The 16,282-nt window shown below is 41.2% G+C and overlaps 1 protein-coding gene across 1 annotated transcript in view; it reads left to right on the top strand.

Annotated features, from left to right (window-relative positions):
• The window catches only part of EXOC4 (exocyst complex component 4), a 356,359-nt gene that overhangs the window by 283,112 nt on the left and 56,965 nt on the right, over positions 1-16,282 (top strand). Inside the window, exon 14 of the mRNA XM_075208546.1 lies at positions 5,591-5,769. Coding sequence (XP_075064647.1) covers positions 5,591-5,769 — 179 coding nt within the window. The remainder of the gene's footprint in view (positions 1-5,590; positions 5,770-16,282) is intronic.

Here is a 16,282-nt window from a genome sequence, read left to right as displayed (position 1 = left end):
CAGTACTTGCACCATTTGAGCTTGCAATCTAAATGCCCTATCACACACACTAACCTTGTGGTAAAGGAGAATAAAGACATAAGCCTTACATGCCAGTAATGCGTCTGACAATGCTTGGGTGTCTGGAGAGATCCCAGAATGTTATTGGTGCTGATGTCAGGGAAATCAAATGCATCAGTATGTGGTTGAAAAACTACTTATTTTTTAAAACGATCAACAGTTTTTTTTGGCAATATTGCTTCCATGATCAGTAATATCAATATTGATCCTGATGAGGTGGCATTAATGTAAAAACAAAAAACATGATTACTGCAATTTTAAGTGATCACTCCACCCAGGGGGATACCCCTCTATATATTCCCCAAAGTATGCCTTATCATTACCACTTCTTACAGTCCAGTCTACTGGTTGTCAAGGGCAGGGGAAATCAAAGAAGGACTCAAAGTGCTATTCAAAAGCTGTGAACTGAATAATTAAATCTATGTGGCACTGTCACGAATCTGCAGAATATTTAGTGGATCCCTGTTCTCTGTCATTGAGTGGTACTCATTCAGGAGCGCCTAGTCTAACGGGTAGGGGGTTTTCACCAGTGACCCCCGCAAGGAGGTGTGGGCTTTGCCGCCGCTATCCCGCAGGTTGCGGCCTCCCAAATGAGAGACAGAAAAGTGGTGGAGCTTGAAACACAGGTTTTGATAACTCAAGGTAACGTTAGGAGAATCACTGGTATAGCAACAGTTCAAACAACCAATGAGAATGGTTTAAAAATAACTGGTTTATATTTGGTAACTCAGGGTAACAGGAGCATGAATGATACAGCAACAGTTCAAATAGTCAATGGAGATGATAGACCTAGCTGGCTGCAATTTAGTAACTCAGGGTAACAACAGGAGAATCATGATACAGCAGCAGCTCATATAGTCAATGAAGATAATAGATGAAACTAGCTGGCTTGCAGTTGGTAACTCAGGATAATAGCAGAGAAATCACTGATAACAGCTGACGTTCAAACAGGGCAAACGTGGAATAGAACTTTAGCTGATACATACATGATAATTGTAACTACGGGTGAGTTACTGGTTACAGCGACAGTTCAATATGCACATAATAAGAAAGGAGAAGTTAGCTGATCCGTAAGTAGTGATTCCAATAACAAGTGAGTTACTTGTACAACGGCAGTCCCAGCGTAGAAGCAGCGATGGAGTAGAGCTGGCTGATCCGTGGATAGTGATTCTGGCAGCAGGTGAGTTTGCTTGTTACAGCGACAGTCCCAGCGTGGAAGCAGTAGTGGAATTGAGGTAGCTGATCTGTGAATAGCGATTCTGGTAACAGGTGAGTTGCTTGTTACAGCGACAGTCCCAGCGTGGAAGCAGTAGTGGAATTGAGCTAGCTGATCTGTGAATAACGATTTTGGCCACAGGTGAGTTTGCTTGTTACAGCGGCAGTCCAGCGTGGAAGTAGTAGTGGAGTTGAACTGGTTGATCTGTGAATAGCAATTCTGGTAACAGGTGAGTTGCTTGTTACAGCGTCAGTCCCAACGTGGAAGTAGTAGTGGAGTTGAACCGGCTGATCGGTGACTAGCAATTCTGGTAACAGGTGAGTTGCTTGTTACAGCGGCAGTCCCAGCGTGGAAGTAGTAGCGGAGTAGAGCTGGCTGATCCAAACGAACAAAGCAAGGCACAGCGGAGGGGATAAACCAACAGGAGCCTAATAGAAAAAGTATGTAACTCAAAGAACAGGCAATGGACAGAGGGACCATGGGAGGTTTAAATAGCGCTTCATAATCCTATGCACCAATGGGAACCGGTAGGAGGTAACAAATAGGGGCAACAAGCAGCACATGCGCAGAACCAACTACATAGGAGCCTTGACACAAAGTAGTAGCCTAGATCACCGCTTCCAGGAAGGAAGCAACAACGCCGGCACTTATCTATGGCACCGGCGTGTGACAGGTACATGATTAGATGGTGTTGGCAATCTGTGTCTTAATTATACTGTTGTCAACTTGTAATTAGTGCTGTGTAGTCTGTATGTATGTAAAAGTATGTGGGTGCTATGAAGCAGTGGTGTAAAGGTAACAGTGAGGTTACAGGAGAGGGAACCCCACCTTTCTGCTACTTGGATTTGCACATACCAGTGATTCCAACCACACTTCAGTATCTCTCACGATACTGCAGTCATCTGCACGATTTGCGCTTAAGAATTGTCTTTAGTTATATAACCAAGGGAGCCAATCTCTTTGTACCTAAAGCTATTTGAGTGTGTAATTTGCTGCATTCTGGGCCCTAATACCAAATAAAGAGAACTCTAAATGTATGATATAACCATTGGTAATTAGTGCTTTCATTATCCAATACAGAATATTAACTATCCATAGTTTTCTCACACGCCTTTTCCCCTCCTTTAAATTTATGACGGCAGAGTGTAAATAATACTGTATATTTGTGATGTCCCCTTGAATAATGTAAATTAAGCTCTGCAAGCAAAATTATATAATCAAATAAGATGACAGACATGTCGGCGCTGAAGAGTTTTGAGACAGGATTATATGAGCAAATCTTTACTGATACAGGAAAGACACAATGCACAGGGCAAATGTACAATATACACATGATATATACTCTTTTCAGTGTGTTGTCCTTACATGGCTGTTTATCAATACTCTCCCACCTTCAGTGCTAGTGTACTGTGAAATATGTGCGTTGCACGTCCGTTGCAGGTACATTACTAACCACAGTATGTGGAGGCACAGCACATTTAGTTTTGCCTATTTTAGTGCCTTGCACTTATGCTGATGCGCAGTGATGTTTAGGAATTGTCTCTGTGCACATGCTTTGTGTTTTGTGACCCCAAATCAGTTTGTCCATGCTGGCAAAATCTATCACTTTTGAATCACCCCCGTTCCATTTTTTGTGGAGATGTCCACACCTCTATATATAAAATACATGTAAAAGACAGGTCATTTTGTGTCGGTGGTGAGTTTGCGATGGCATCTGAATTAATCTAAGAAACCACTAAAAATTGACAGTCTAAATATCTTGTCCTGCAACACAAAATCTACTTTTTCATGTGGGAATAATATGGGGCTGTTTCCTGTGCCTATCCTGCAGTAATCAGTGAATGCCCCAATGCATGCAGCGCCTACCCTCACAAACAGCACATTTTTTCTTTGCACATCCTCCCCTAACAGTTGCTGCCTTCTTGATGCACTAGAAAATGCATTTACCTGTTGAAACAGATGCAATAGTATCAGGGACAAACGCAGGATTTGTAGAGGGGGGTTTCCACACCATGCCGCCAGTGGATGTGACCAGCATGCATGGGGGCGTGGCTATAATTTTAGACAGTGCTTGGCTGCTCTCCAACTCTTCCTATCCCCATAATTTACATGGGCAATGCTGCGTGCACTACTGTTAGGTGCACGCAGCTCTCTCTTTTCAAGCAGAGTTGTGTGAATCGGGAGCAGGGTCCGGCCACCTCAATTATACAGTGCCCCAGGCTTAGAGGGTGGTTTTCCAGGCACTAGGAAACCCCCCCCCCCCCCACCCTCAGTTTGCCTATAAGTATTGTACTGTTCTTTTGGGAAGACTTGATACAGTATACTTTTCAAATACAGTTGCAAGTTACTGAACAAGTTGAAGATGAGGTTCAATGATTGTTAAATGATTATGGAGTAGACTGGCTAGTATAACTGTGATAGACAGGGAATGATCAGTATAGCTGACTAGCTAATATGATGATGGGAATGTCATGTTGTGTTATGGTTGGTCATGTTCTCTGTTAGAAGAATGGCTGTAGTTAAGCGGTGAGACATTCTGGCATGACATTTGACATAGGACCGTTCCTGTTTATGCAGGTCCCGAGACCTTTCTCTCACTTACTGGTTTACGCAAGCAGTAATTAATTTGTCAGTGGAAAGGGAGAGAATCAGTGTAACAATTTCAAATTGGTGCCAAGGGCACAGATCCATCCTCACTTTTTCGTATACTTGTGGACACCTCCAACTGCGACTTTACACATAAATGTACTGTCTTGTATAAGGCGATCTAGGCGTATTGCATATGTTTTGTCTAAAGGCTTCCTTTGTTTTCTGCTTGTGTCTGAAGCACCCAGCTGTGAGTTAACAGGCAGTCTTATTACGTACTTGTCAGCAACTAAATACAATTGGTGATGCTAACATTTAGAATGCAGACATTTTAATGTATTTTGAAGGATTATCACCTTGCTCTTTTCCACTTTAGTAATCTCCTGAAGACTGATGATGGATGTTTGTTGCATGAGTGCGGGTCCATTTATTTCCTCTTTCCTTTCATTATAAGTTCTTTACTTGGGCCCCTAATTGTCTAATTTATACCAACATAGCTCCAAAGAAAATCTGTGAGTATGACTAAGTGATGGAAATAGTACAAGTCTTTGATTGAAAAAAATCTAAGGGGTTGCCCACTTTGTGACAACTCTTTCTCTTTGTTAAGTGGCCCTCCTCACTGCCACCATGTATTCACTGCTGCTTCACGCTGTCACATAGGAGAGCTGCTCGTACTGGAGGACCGCAGTTAGTACATGGATTTCACACTGCTATGGACAGAAGGTGTGTGAATGTCAAGCCTGGCTGGGTTTAGTTATGGCATGTGTTCAATTAGGGACCAAAATCACTAGAAACCTTCCAACACAGCAGCTTTGCATTACTAATCTTAGCCTCAATGTTAAGCTTGTGTTGACTGTAAGGGGATGGTGGAAGTTTTAGGCAACGGACATGTACTAAAAAGCACTGGGCAGGTCCCAAACCCCCTATAAGGTGGGGGGATTACAGTATGAGCCTTCTTGATGATAGCAGAATAGTTAGGTTGTGCACACTGAGAAGGGGGCTTAGTATTCAGTAGGTCATTGCATTGTGCACCTTAAGCTGCTTATTTATAAAAGTGTGATATTTGAATTCTGCTTTTTGTTTTGACAAAAATTATGTTAATGCTATTTTCACCCAGTTATAAATCTTTTGTGGCAATGCAAGAACTTTATGCTGACATTTTCTCTTTAGCGACACATTAGCCTAAAATGTAACACTGAAAATGTTTTGCCTCTTAAGACCAGAAATATCTCTTGGTAAGCTAGGATGGCTTTATAAGTGGTATAAAGAGTGAGTAATGCAATTTATTTGTTGGCAGTATGATAACTTTTTTCCCTGGTTGTCTTATTAGAAAAAAATACATTTTTACTTTCTGCTTATTCTTGTTTTACACAGTTAAAGAATAACTCTAGACTGGGGTGTTTTTCACCATTTTTAAAATCCTTATAGTTTTTGCTGTTGGGTTTACTGTTCAGATTTTGGAAGTAAGTATCAATGTAAAAACTGATGTTTGTTGCCAATTTGTAAGTAGCATCAAAGTGTGCCCTAGAGCAAAAGGTGTTCTTTACCATCATATCTGCCATCAGTGGGTGTGCCAATTGGTGATCTGATCCTTGTTTTATGATATTCAGTCTTTACCAGGTCAGCATCTTTAGAAATGTGCATATATGACAATATCTTTCTAAAGTCCATGCCAGTTTTGTTGATCATCATATTTTATAAATCCATTGTCTTCTTTCCCCAATTTAGGGCTGCGTTTGGAAAAGAGTCAGAAGTCCTTATCGGGAACCTTGGAGATAAATTAATTCCACAAAATGAGATCATGGGTGATGTCAGTGTCCTGAAAGCCCTTGCCAACCTGCATGAGAGCCTGGAGTGGCTGGCAGGGAGACTGAAAGTTGCAATTGCCAGTCTCCCAAGTGCACAGTGTACGTTTCATAGATTCCATACAACTGTCACCAGTGGAAAGCATGATTATTTAGTATTGTTTGCCAAATACATTATTTGTTTGTTTTCTATAACACATTGTAATAGAATTGTAAAAGCAATCTCATGTTCTAATTATGTATAAATGGCGGACAGATTTGTGTCATTGTTCACTTTTTTTATGGTGAAATGCATGGATTTGGACTTGGCAGCTCCTGTGTGTGTGTGTGTTCCATCTTCTTCTTGGAATTACCTGTTGTGTACATGCTAGGCATAGGAATGTGTGTGGCTATACACACGCAAGCAATGTGGGGCGAGAGGGCTTTGGTTTTACACAACTTTAGTGGTGGTAGAATCCAGCTTCCAACCTTTTCTTTCATCTGCATGTCATTTGAACCTTCCAGGCACACTTTATAAAAGAAAGTGTGTCTGGTGCATTTCATCCAGTGTAATAAAATCATTTAATCACACAAAAGTGACAGATTTAATCAAGAAAATCCTGCAAAAGGTTGCACATAGGGGCAGTTCCAAAATCTGTTATGAAAACATGCTGTGATCGTTCTCACTTTTCTGTAGAGAGTTCACAATTTAAAGCGTTTATTCAAATAGAATTGTATTGCATTTTTGCATACCTTTAGATAGTTTGTACAAACAGTATTGTACTGGGACATGAAGGGGCCACTGGGGGAATGCAATGGTAGGGACCAACAAAACAGTGGGTCGCTGATTTGGGCATGACCAGCCACCAGAGAAATATGGCCAGCCATTAGAGGATGCGTGATCAGCCCATGGATATGGTTAGCCCCATAGTGTAGTATCTTGTCTTTGTTGATAACCAAAACACTATGTAATACATCTTGGGCCTGATTCATTAGGGAAAGTAAAGCAAATTTAAAAAAAAGTGTAGCTTTGAACCTTGGCAAAACCATATTGTATTGGAGGGGGGGGGTAAATTTAAAATTTGAGGACAGATTTATAATTGGGGTAGAGCAAGTATTTGCGTCCTACATGAAAAAACAGCTAGTATTTTCCTTATGTGCAAACTATATAAACTCATTTGCAGCCCTTGCATTGCAACATGGTTTTGCCAAGCTTCAAAGTTACTCGGTTTTTGCTTTACTTTCCTTAATGAATCAGGTCCCTTGTGTTTAAAATACATGTGATCTTGATTGGTGTTGAAGTGTGTATTATATGAGCTAGACACATCACAAAAACAATTACTTAGATTTCCCATTAACCTCTCCTCTGCACAGGGCTTCCTTTGCTGCACTGTAATTGCATTATTGCATTGTAGGCTCCTTTTAGTAGTGAAATAATCTGCATTCTAACCAGGCCCGGCGCTCCCATTAGGCAAGGTTAGGCATTTGCCTAGGGCGCCGGGCTCTGGAGGGCGCCACAGAATGGTAAATGACTTTAAAACTGTGCGGCAACCGCTGACCATACCTGTCACGGCCGCCCCACAGCATTCAGATGCACGGGGAGGGGGGAAGAGGCTATTGCTCACCACCGCCGCCTCTCTGCTCCGTCTCCTCCCCTCCACTCACTAGTGTCAGTGAGTGGAGGGGAGGAGACGGAGCAGAGAGGCGGCGGTGGTGAGACAAGGTAAGGAAAGACGGGGTGAGGGGGGAGGAGGGTGCTGATTTTTGCGGGGTTAGGGGCGGCGCCGATTTTTGCGGGGGGGGGGGGGCTGGGGCGCCAATTTTGTAAAAATGCCTAGGGCGCCATGGACCCTAGCACCGGCCCTGATTCTAACAGATAGCTTTAACTTACAATGTTTCTTACCAACTAAGTAAAACTAAGTAAACATTATGCTGCTCACAGTACATCAAGTTACTATGAGAAGTCTTGAATGGCAGGGAGCAAATGAGGCTCACTTCAGTGTGGTGTGAGTAGTCGTGATTGCAGTATGGTTGGATGATGTGTAATGTAGTTGAGGCACTGGAATTTAGGGACAATAATGCTGCAACATGGACTCTGCCATGCTTGTTGGGGGCTGTATAGCCTAGGCTGAGGGCTTTGCACTATGGCATGACTATGCATCCTTGTGGCTGTTAGGACAATGTGGACGCACAGGGCTGCCAAGAGGAATTCAGGGCCCCGGTACAACAAATTCATGGGGCCCCCCTCATAGAGTATGGTAAAAAAAATTGCGCCGCCTCATGGCCTGCTCCCCCCACCAACGACTAAACGCCCCCCCCCCCCCCACCCCGCAAAAAGAAAAAAAGAAAAATTCAGCAGCACAAGGGCCCCGGCCGGGCCCCCTGACATGCCCGGGGGGTAATTAGTACCCGCTCCCCCCCCCTCCCGGCGGCCCTTTGGACGCAATGACAACTGATATACTGTGTAGCCACTAGCTTCTGATAGAGTGCAAGTTGAGCATATATCAGGGTACAATAGACAATACAAGTTGTAACTTGCAAAATAATTTTTTTTTAATATGTTGCTAGTTCTTGGTTTTAGTATTACATTTTTCAGAAAATAATTGAGATTGTTTGATATAATAATTTGTTTTCTCCAAAGCACACCTTCTCCCCTGGTTCTCTCCAGGCCGCATACAATTGTTTAGGATATCCATCAAGACTAGGAGACTTATAGCGATGTAAAAACCCTAGGCTTTATTGCATTTTTTTTAAATAAAAAAAAATTAAATAGTGGACACCAAGGGATCCCAGCTGAGGCCTCTTTGTTCAGATGTGCATATTGCAGACTATTACAGTAAGAAATCTCCACTCATATTTCTGCGCACCTCTCTGGGACGTGAGGGTAAGTAAGCGCAGATTTCTGTAAAACTCAGACGTGATGTGTCTCTGCGGTCTGCTCTTGGAGACACATCACGTTACCTTGCACCGAATTAAATCTTCCCCATAGACCCCAGTAGAACAGTGCCCCTTGTGTCCAAATAATAGAGACATTTTTGAATATTTTCTCCCATATAAGGGGTATCACCTTGTTTGTTTTCAGAAAGGAGCATTGCAGTTGATGTTTTATAACAATATCCCTTTGAAGATGCTTAAAATTGTATGTTTGGGAAAACTTAAATATTTTCTTAGCACTTGGATCATAGTGTTTTCATTGAATTGTTAAGAGTGAAAAAGTGTTTTGTTTTTTCTTTCCTGACAGTATATGGTATACTTGCTAATGACCCCTGAGTCTGTGTTTGCTAAATACTGCTAACAGATAATTTACACAACAGAAAATAATATTCCTGATATTGACTCTGGTGATCCGAGTTCAGCCAGAATTTATTTACACCCCTGCAGAAATGAAAGGTTAACGATCTGGTGCCATGAGAAATCCTTAAATACTCAGCAGAGAGGTCAGGCAATTGTAGATTTAAATGGAATATGTGATGAGGTGCAATGCAGCATTGAAACAAGGGCCAGCTATGCTCTGCAGTCCTATTCACTGTTATGCAAGCTTAAGGTGATGAGAGAAAGATACAGACATGTATAATTGTTCTCAACACTGCAGCATTAAACTGTCCAATCCTCCATTGCACAAGGCACCAGTGTAATGATTGAACGTTATTTATTACTGCTGATGACCCAAAGAAGCTAAAAAAAAACAGAGGTGCCCCTTGTTACGGTGCTAATTCTGTGAAGTCTGGCAGCCTGCAATTATGTCATGCAATGTGCAATCAAAATCTGTATTCATCGCTAGGTAAACAACTAACCTGTAGATGAACTAGATATTTTAAAAATTAAAGTATGGTTTTAGATGGCAAAGCCCCAGTCCTGGTAGCTATATAAAGAAAATGAATGTGCTCATGCTTTACAAAACTCATAAAGTAACTATTATGAATATTAGAATATTTTGTTTAACAGAAAATAGGGTAGCAGGTGCTGGGCTCTTCTAAGTAATGCTTCATCATTATGGAACATTTTTCTCAGATGTTATTTTATATCTATATCATATTTCCGTGTTAGAAATAGATATTCTGGGAACATATTTTAAATACTAAAAAGGCATTACAGTTTGTCTTATGACCATTTATTTTTCTCATGTATCATTCCCATGTTGGCACAGGCTAGTCCTGCTAAGGGGTTAATGTGTGTAAGATTTGCAGAACTGGCACCCGCAGTGGTACTAGAGAGGACACACTGAGTATAATGCTGTACACTGGGGACATCTTTGCCTTATGGTCAGCTTGTCAAGACGCCAGGCTAGAGATAAAAATTCAATCACCTTCCACTGCTGTGGTGCCACGATTATCACTCATTTAAAACCAGCGCAGCTAATGGAGTGTTTTATCATGGCAGACAGTGGCAGCCCTGTTCATTACTTAGTGTTTGCTGATGTGATGGCCCTTCCACTTCTCTCCTCTTATCTCCCCTCACTCACAATTGGATTTTGTATTACCGGAGCAGTCAGGTGCGACAAGTCATTTTCTTCCCTCTTGTGTTTTAAAGGAATACAAACGCAGCTTCCTTCTTTAACAATTACATTTAGGGATTATAGATGTAGTCACACTTGTGAATTAGAAAATATAGCCATCCTCTAACCATTCTTGATTCTGTAAATTATCGTGCCTGAAATAGAGAACGTTAATTTTGTTTTGGACCACCTAAATAACCTATTGCACTAAGAGAGGGGAAAAACAACAACAGATAATTGTAACAAATTGTTTTCATGCACATTGTTAATTGTTATGACCTAAGTTACTTCGGGAAATGAAGCATTGAGGACAGCATGTGAAAAATCCATATCTCTGCTTTTCTCCCTCTCAAATTGGTTAACAGGGTATCTATTGTAGACACATAGTGCTTTTTCAGTGAGCCAATATCGTCTCTTTCTCTTCAATTGGTACACTATGTCCCATGATTGCCTTCTGCTTCCTTGGAACCCCATCAAGTTCCTGAATCCTTCGTTCGTTATCAATGCTACTTGATCCCCAGGTCTCCTCTCCTGCTTCCTTCACACGTAACAGCCACATGATTTCGTAGTTTACCTCACTCTCTCCATTCCTATACAAATTCCCTGGTCTTATGTCCCTTCTCTGGTCTTCCTCTACCGGTAGTCTTGCCTGTGTCCACCAACTTTACAGCCTAAATTAGCACTCCTTCATAAACTTTTCCCTGGTACTTTCTTCCAACTATTCTGTTTATCTGCACTACATTTGTGCCTGATATAGATTGGACTTGCCCGATTGCCAGGCCAGAGGGAATTAAGTGGAGGTCATCCATAACGCATCTAAACCTTGCCTTAAGTGACAGTGGTCTGTTAGGCAAAAGAAATTGGGATATTTTTGTGTGAATGGTAAAAGCTAAATTTTAATAAAAATATTATTTTATTGTTGTTCTAATAAAATAAAAACTCATCTTAAATAAGCATGGTAGAAATACCTAGTTCTGAGATCTTCGATGCAGAAGGTATACAATATATAGCTAGGTTGTGTGGATAAAATTGTTGACTGGAAAGATGACAACAAGGGCTGCAATGAGAGATCTTGTTATCATCATGATAATACATTGTGGCAGTGGTCTATGGTCACATGACTTCACCCAGAAAGTTAAATTGCTTGGCAGATACAAGATGAAGAAACACAGATGTGCATCTAGTGCCCTTTATCTGATTAAGCGTCAGTTTCACAATATACAGACATAGCCATGCTAGAGCAATTTAAAGAGGAAATAAATTTAAGCATTAACATTTGAAACATCCTTTTAAAAGCTTAATATCCTGTGAAGATACATATTTATCTGGCCCAATCATGCAGGCTGGCCTTACTATGGCAGGGAAGCATACCTAGTACCTTCAAGAGTTCTTAGAGTCACTCAGGCAAATACGTTTACAAAGGTAATAAATAAAATCACTAGAATACTATATACAAACAATATACCTCTGGGTTTACCACATTATCTTACAGTATTATCCCCTTACTGTCAGCAGTCGCAGCGGCCGCGGGCACCGCCGCAACTCTTACCTTCCTCTTGCAGGCGTCCCGGCCGTCGCTATGGCGACCGGGACGTCACTTCTGGAAACCACCCGACCGTTGCCAAGGCAACGGTCGGACGACAGCAGTAGTAGCGCTGCGTCCCGGCAACTGGGGACAGCCGGGCGCATGCGCAGGAGCACTCACAAGCCTGTGGGCTAATTAGTTGTTGCTATCAGAACCTGCTCATGTGATATCAGAGCTAAGCTCTGATTGGCTGTTACTGGTATTTAAGGCAGTGAGGTCTGCAGCCTCACTGCCGGTTATAGCGTTCTGTCCCCAGTCCTGCTGCCTGCTTGTGCTATCCATTTCTTGGCTCCTGCTACCTTGGATTTGACTACCCGTGTTTTGACCCCTGCTTGTTATTGGACCTGTGACCCTTCTCTTCTGACCTTGACCTTTTGCCTGGAATTCGGATTTTGCTTCTCTGCCTGTGAGTTTGACCCTTCGCTTGCCCTTGGATATTGCATCTGTGCCTGTGACCTTTTGACCTAGGATTCTTCTTATACTACTGTCCACCAATCACTCCTCTTCTGGGAACTCCTTAAGTCAGTATACGTTACTCGACCCTCGGTCGGCCTGCAGCCCAGTCTGTCCCCACCACTAGGGGCTCCAGCGAACACCTGGCCTTCAGAGTAGTTCCCGAGTTTCACTGTGCTGACTTGGGAGTTCCTAACACTTACAAGCTTTTTCAGCTAGAACTAGCTTCCAGCTGATCAGGACTTCCTGTAGAGAGTGGAATTGGAGACTGAATGCAGCTACAGCCCCCTCATCTGTATCCTGGAACTGGACCCCACCCGATCCTTACCCATAGCCCACCTGGCTTCAATTTAAGAACAATGTATAAGAGCATCACTGCAATATCAACAGAATACAAGAAACAATATTAATTTCTACAATGAGTAACCTATAGTGAAAAACTCTCCTATGTGTTAAGAGCCGCCGCGGCTCGCTTCCTGGTTCCTCTAGCGTCCCGGCCGTCACCTTGACGACCGGGACGTCACTTCCGCCCAGCACCCGACCGTTGCTAAGGCAACGGCCAGATGCTCCTTCAGCGCGGCGTCCCGGCGGTATAGAGAGCCGGGCGCGCACACGCATTTTGTAAATTATGATTGAATTCAGCCTGTGGGCTGAATTAGCAGGCATTAGCCTGCAAGTGGGTATACTTCAGGGGCAAACCCTGATTGGTCCCTCTGTGTATTTAAGGCAGTGAGGTCTGCAGCCTCACTGCCGGTTATAGCGTTCTGTCCTCAGTCCTGCTGCCTGCTTGTGCTATCTGTTTTGGTTCCTGATACCTTGGATTTGACTACCCGTGTTTTGACCCCTGCTTGTTCTTGGACCTGTGACCCTTCTCTTCTGACTTCGACCTTTTGCCTGGACTTCGAATTTTGCTTCTCTGCCTGTGTGTTTGACCCTTCGCTTGTCTTTGGATATTGCATCTGTGCCTGTGACCCTTTGACCTAGGATTCTACTTAACTACAGTCCGCCAATCACTCCACTTCTGGGAACTCCTTTAAGTCAGTATACGTTACTCGACCCTTGGTTGGCCCGCAGCCCAGTCTGTCCCCACCACTAGGGGCTCCAGCGAACACCTGGCCTTCTGAGTAGTTCCCGAGTTTCACTGTACTGACTTGGGAGTTCCTAACACTATGTAGCCATGTCTACAATGTCCCCTTATCCACATGTAATTAGACACTGCATTTGTACTCTGGTGAGCTAGGGAACATTAACAGGGCTATAAAAGGTACATGTTCTTATGCTCCACATATTGTGAGAAATGAGGGACAGGCTGGTTAAGGGGATATCAAACTTGTTTCAACACATATTCATACATGTAAATAGGTTGTTTTTTTTTTTTTTATAATACACAAATTAGTTTAGCATTTTAGGTATTTGATTATAAAACAAAATTGCCGTACTGTTATTTCAGAATTAAAAACAGTTAAGTGATGTAACATGTAAATGATTAAAAAAACCAAAACATTATGTAGTTTCCATTGCTGCGAAGAGGACAGTATATTTATCCATGTTGGTGTCTAGAGAGGTGACAGAATTATGTTATCCTTCAATGAGAAACCGCTTTTTTTATCTGGATAATTAGGCTTGTTATGACAGTCAAGAGCAAGTAATATAGTACAGTTCACAGCTCTACAGGATAGTAAAGTATTATTTTCAACTTTATTATTTATGGAAAACAGAGTAAACAAACCTTACATAATACCACAGTGTTGTCTTTAAAAATCATTTTATAGGAATGTATGTAGTTTCCTGTGTGTAAGACAATATATTGTAAATACATGGTACAGGTTATTAGTACCTCTTTGTTATGATTCATAAACATATGATTCTAAGAACCGCTAATTTATATAGTATGCTAGCCTTCCCTATCCACCAGACACTTCTGTGGCTAGAGTTCTTTGCCAATAAACGATTGAGCCATGATAAAGAACACAGAAAAAATTTAATTTGTTTGCTCTTTATTAAGAAGTTGACAGATCTACTTGGTAATGCAGATTATTAAAATCTGAATAGGAGCAGAGGCTATCCTGCATTTCATGATTTACTAAAGGAAAAGTCACAGTCATTTACAGACCATAGCACAGGAGCAAGACAGGAGTGCAATAGTGTTCTGTTTCCTAATTGTCCACCTTGCACATAACAAAGAACACACCAATATTCCAGTTTGTGGAACTGACCCTGTAAAAAGTATCTTCATGACCATATGTGGATCATTGTTATACATTTGAATGTTGTGATTCTGTTGGTTGGGATGTACCTAGAAATACATGTTTTTATTCAAAGTGCATTTGGAAGGTGCAAATGTCCAACCCATCGAAATTATAGGCCTAACTCTGGTTCCTGCCATCTCCAAAGCCATGGAAATACAAGTCTGTTTGCAAGGAATAATCAGCTATGCAGCCACCCACTCATAAAATAACTGGCCCAAAAAAATGCCCTTTACAGCCATTGGGTATCATTGAAATATTGCCCTGCAAAACAAAATCTGTTTTTTGCATATACATAAAATGTATAATGTTTAGAGCAAATGCTGTATCAACCAATTTAATTGTATAAGCAGTTCCCTTAAAATGCCATAATTATTCCAAAACTTCCAAGTTTGTTATAAGGGTTAAAGAAATGTATCATTTCACTTGACTTGCAGAGATATGCTGCATGCTAATTAATGAGTTCCTCTATCTATAAACTGATCTGCTGTAAGTCACAGATCATTACACACTCAGTGGTATTATATTTCTTTGTTACAATTAACATTTGAAAACTACAAAACACATTAATAATGAATGGACCATTGGTTACTTTTTTCTGAGTTCTTGTCAGAATTACAATTATTAAATTATGTAGCACAACAGGAGTAAAAAATGAAAAATCATATGTTCCATAAAATACAATATCATGTAATATATGGCAATCACAATAATAGGCTTTTTCCTACTTGGAGAACCTGTTGCCCTCCTCTGAAGCCTCTGAGCCAGGTCAATCTGAGCAGGATGTGACCTAAATTATTCCTTGATTAAATTCCAGATGAGGTATTTTATATAATGCATGATAATGAGGAAAACATCAGGGGGTAAATGTATCAAGCTGAGAGTTTTCCAGCGGGTTTGAAAAGTGAAGTTGTTGCCTATAGCAACCAATCAGATTCTAGCTATCATTTTGTAGAATGTACTAAATAATTGATAGCTAGAATCTGATTGGTTTTTCAAACCCGCTGAAAAACTTTCAGCTTGATACATTTACCCCCCAGGACTGTAAAACTCCACCTCCATCTCCTAAATCAATAGTCTCTTACCTTTATGCCCAGGAATGGGGATAAGATTCACCTTTTTTGTTTTTTTATTTTGAAGTCGCTAGATTCAAAGACAGAAATTGAATCCTTGTTTTCCATTTGTAATCAAAACTAGATACATTGTTGCAGATATGTATGGTGATTTATTCTGTGTTACACCATGCTCTTTCTCATGTAGTTACTGGAACCAGAAGTGGAGGTACTGGAGTTGGTAGGTTGGATGGAGCTGATTTTATTATTGATTTTGTGATAATATAGGGGACAGAAGTCAGCTTTTAATTTCTTCCCTTGTCTCAATCATACCGTAGAACCTCTCAATGGGATACCTGGTCACTTTATTACCTATACCAACTGACTGACAAAGGGGTTAATTTGTCTTCTTTCTGCTAGTACATTACTGTAGTGTATTCAGACATAGTGGACGTATCCATGTAATTTTACATTTTATTGTAGTTACATATTTTTCAGTAGCTTTCAGTACAACAAAACATGGAGTGTATCTGAGAGACACAGATCTTTGGCTGGAATGGATGTTTTATTAGTGACTTCTAGATGAGAAAGACCATATAACCATTTTCAGAGTTTGGCTAGTTAGTTGTGTTTGAGATATCCAGACCAAAAGGTGTCACCCATATATATAATGGAATTATTAATATAAACGCAAAGAAATAACAAAATATTTATGTGCACTAGTGTAATTGGTCTCTAATTCAGCTGTTTTATCTCCAACTGTATTTTTGTAAACATTTAAAGGAGAAGCACCGATATAAGCCAA

Source organism: Mixophyes fleayi, chromosome 4 (assembly GCF_038048845.1).
Source record: "Mixophyes fleayi isolate aMixFle1 chromosome 4, aMixFle1.hap1, whole genome shotgun sequence".
In the NCBI taxonomy this organism is placed as follows: domain Eukaryota; kingdom Metazoa; phylum Chordata; class Amphibia; order Anura; family Limnodynastidae; genus Mixophyes; species Mixophyes fleayi.
The sequence above is the reverse complement of the archived record's forward strand: the minus strand, read 5'-3'. Positions and strand labels throughout refer to the sequence as shown.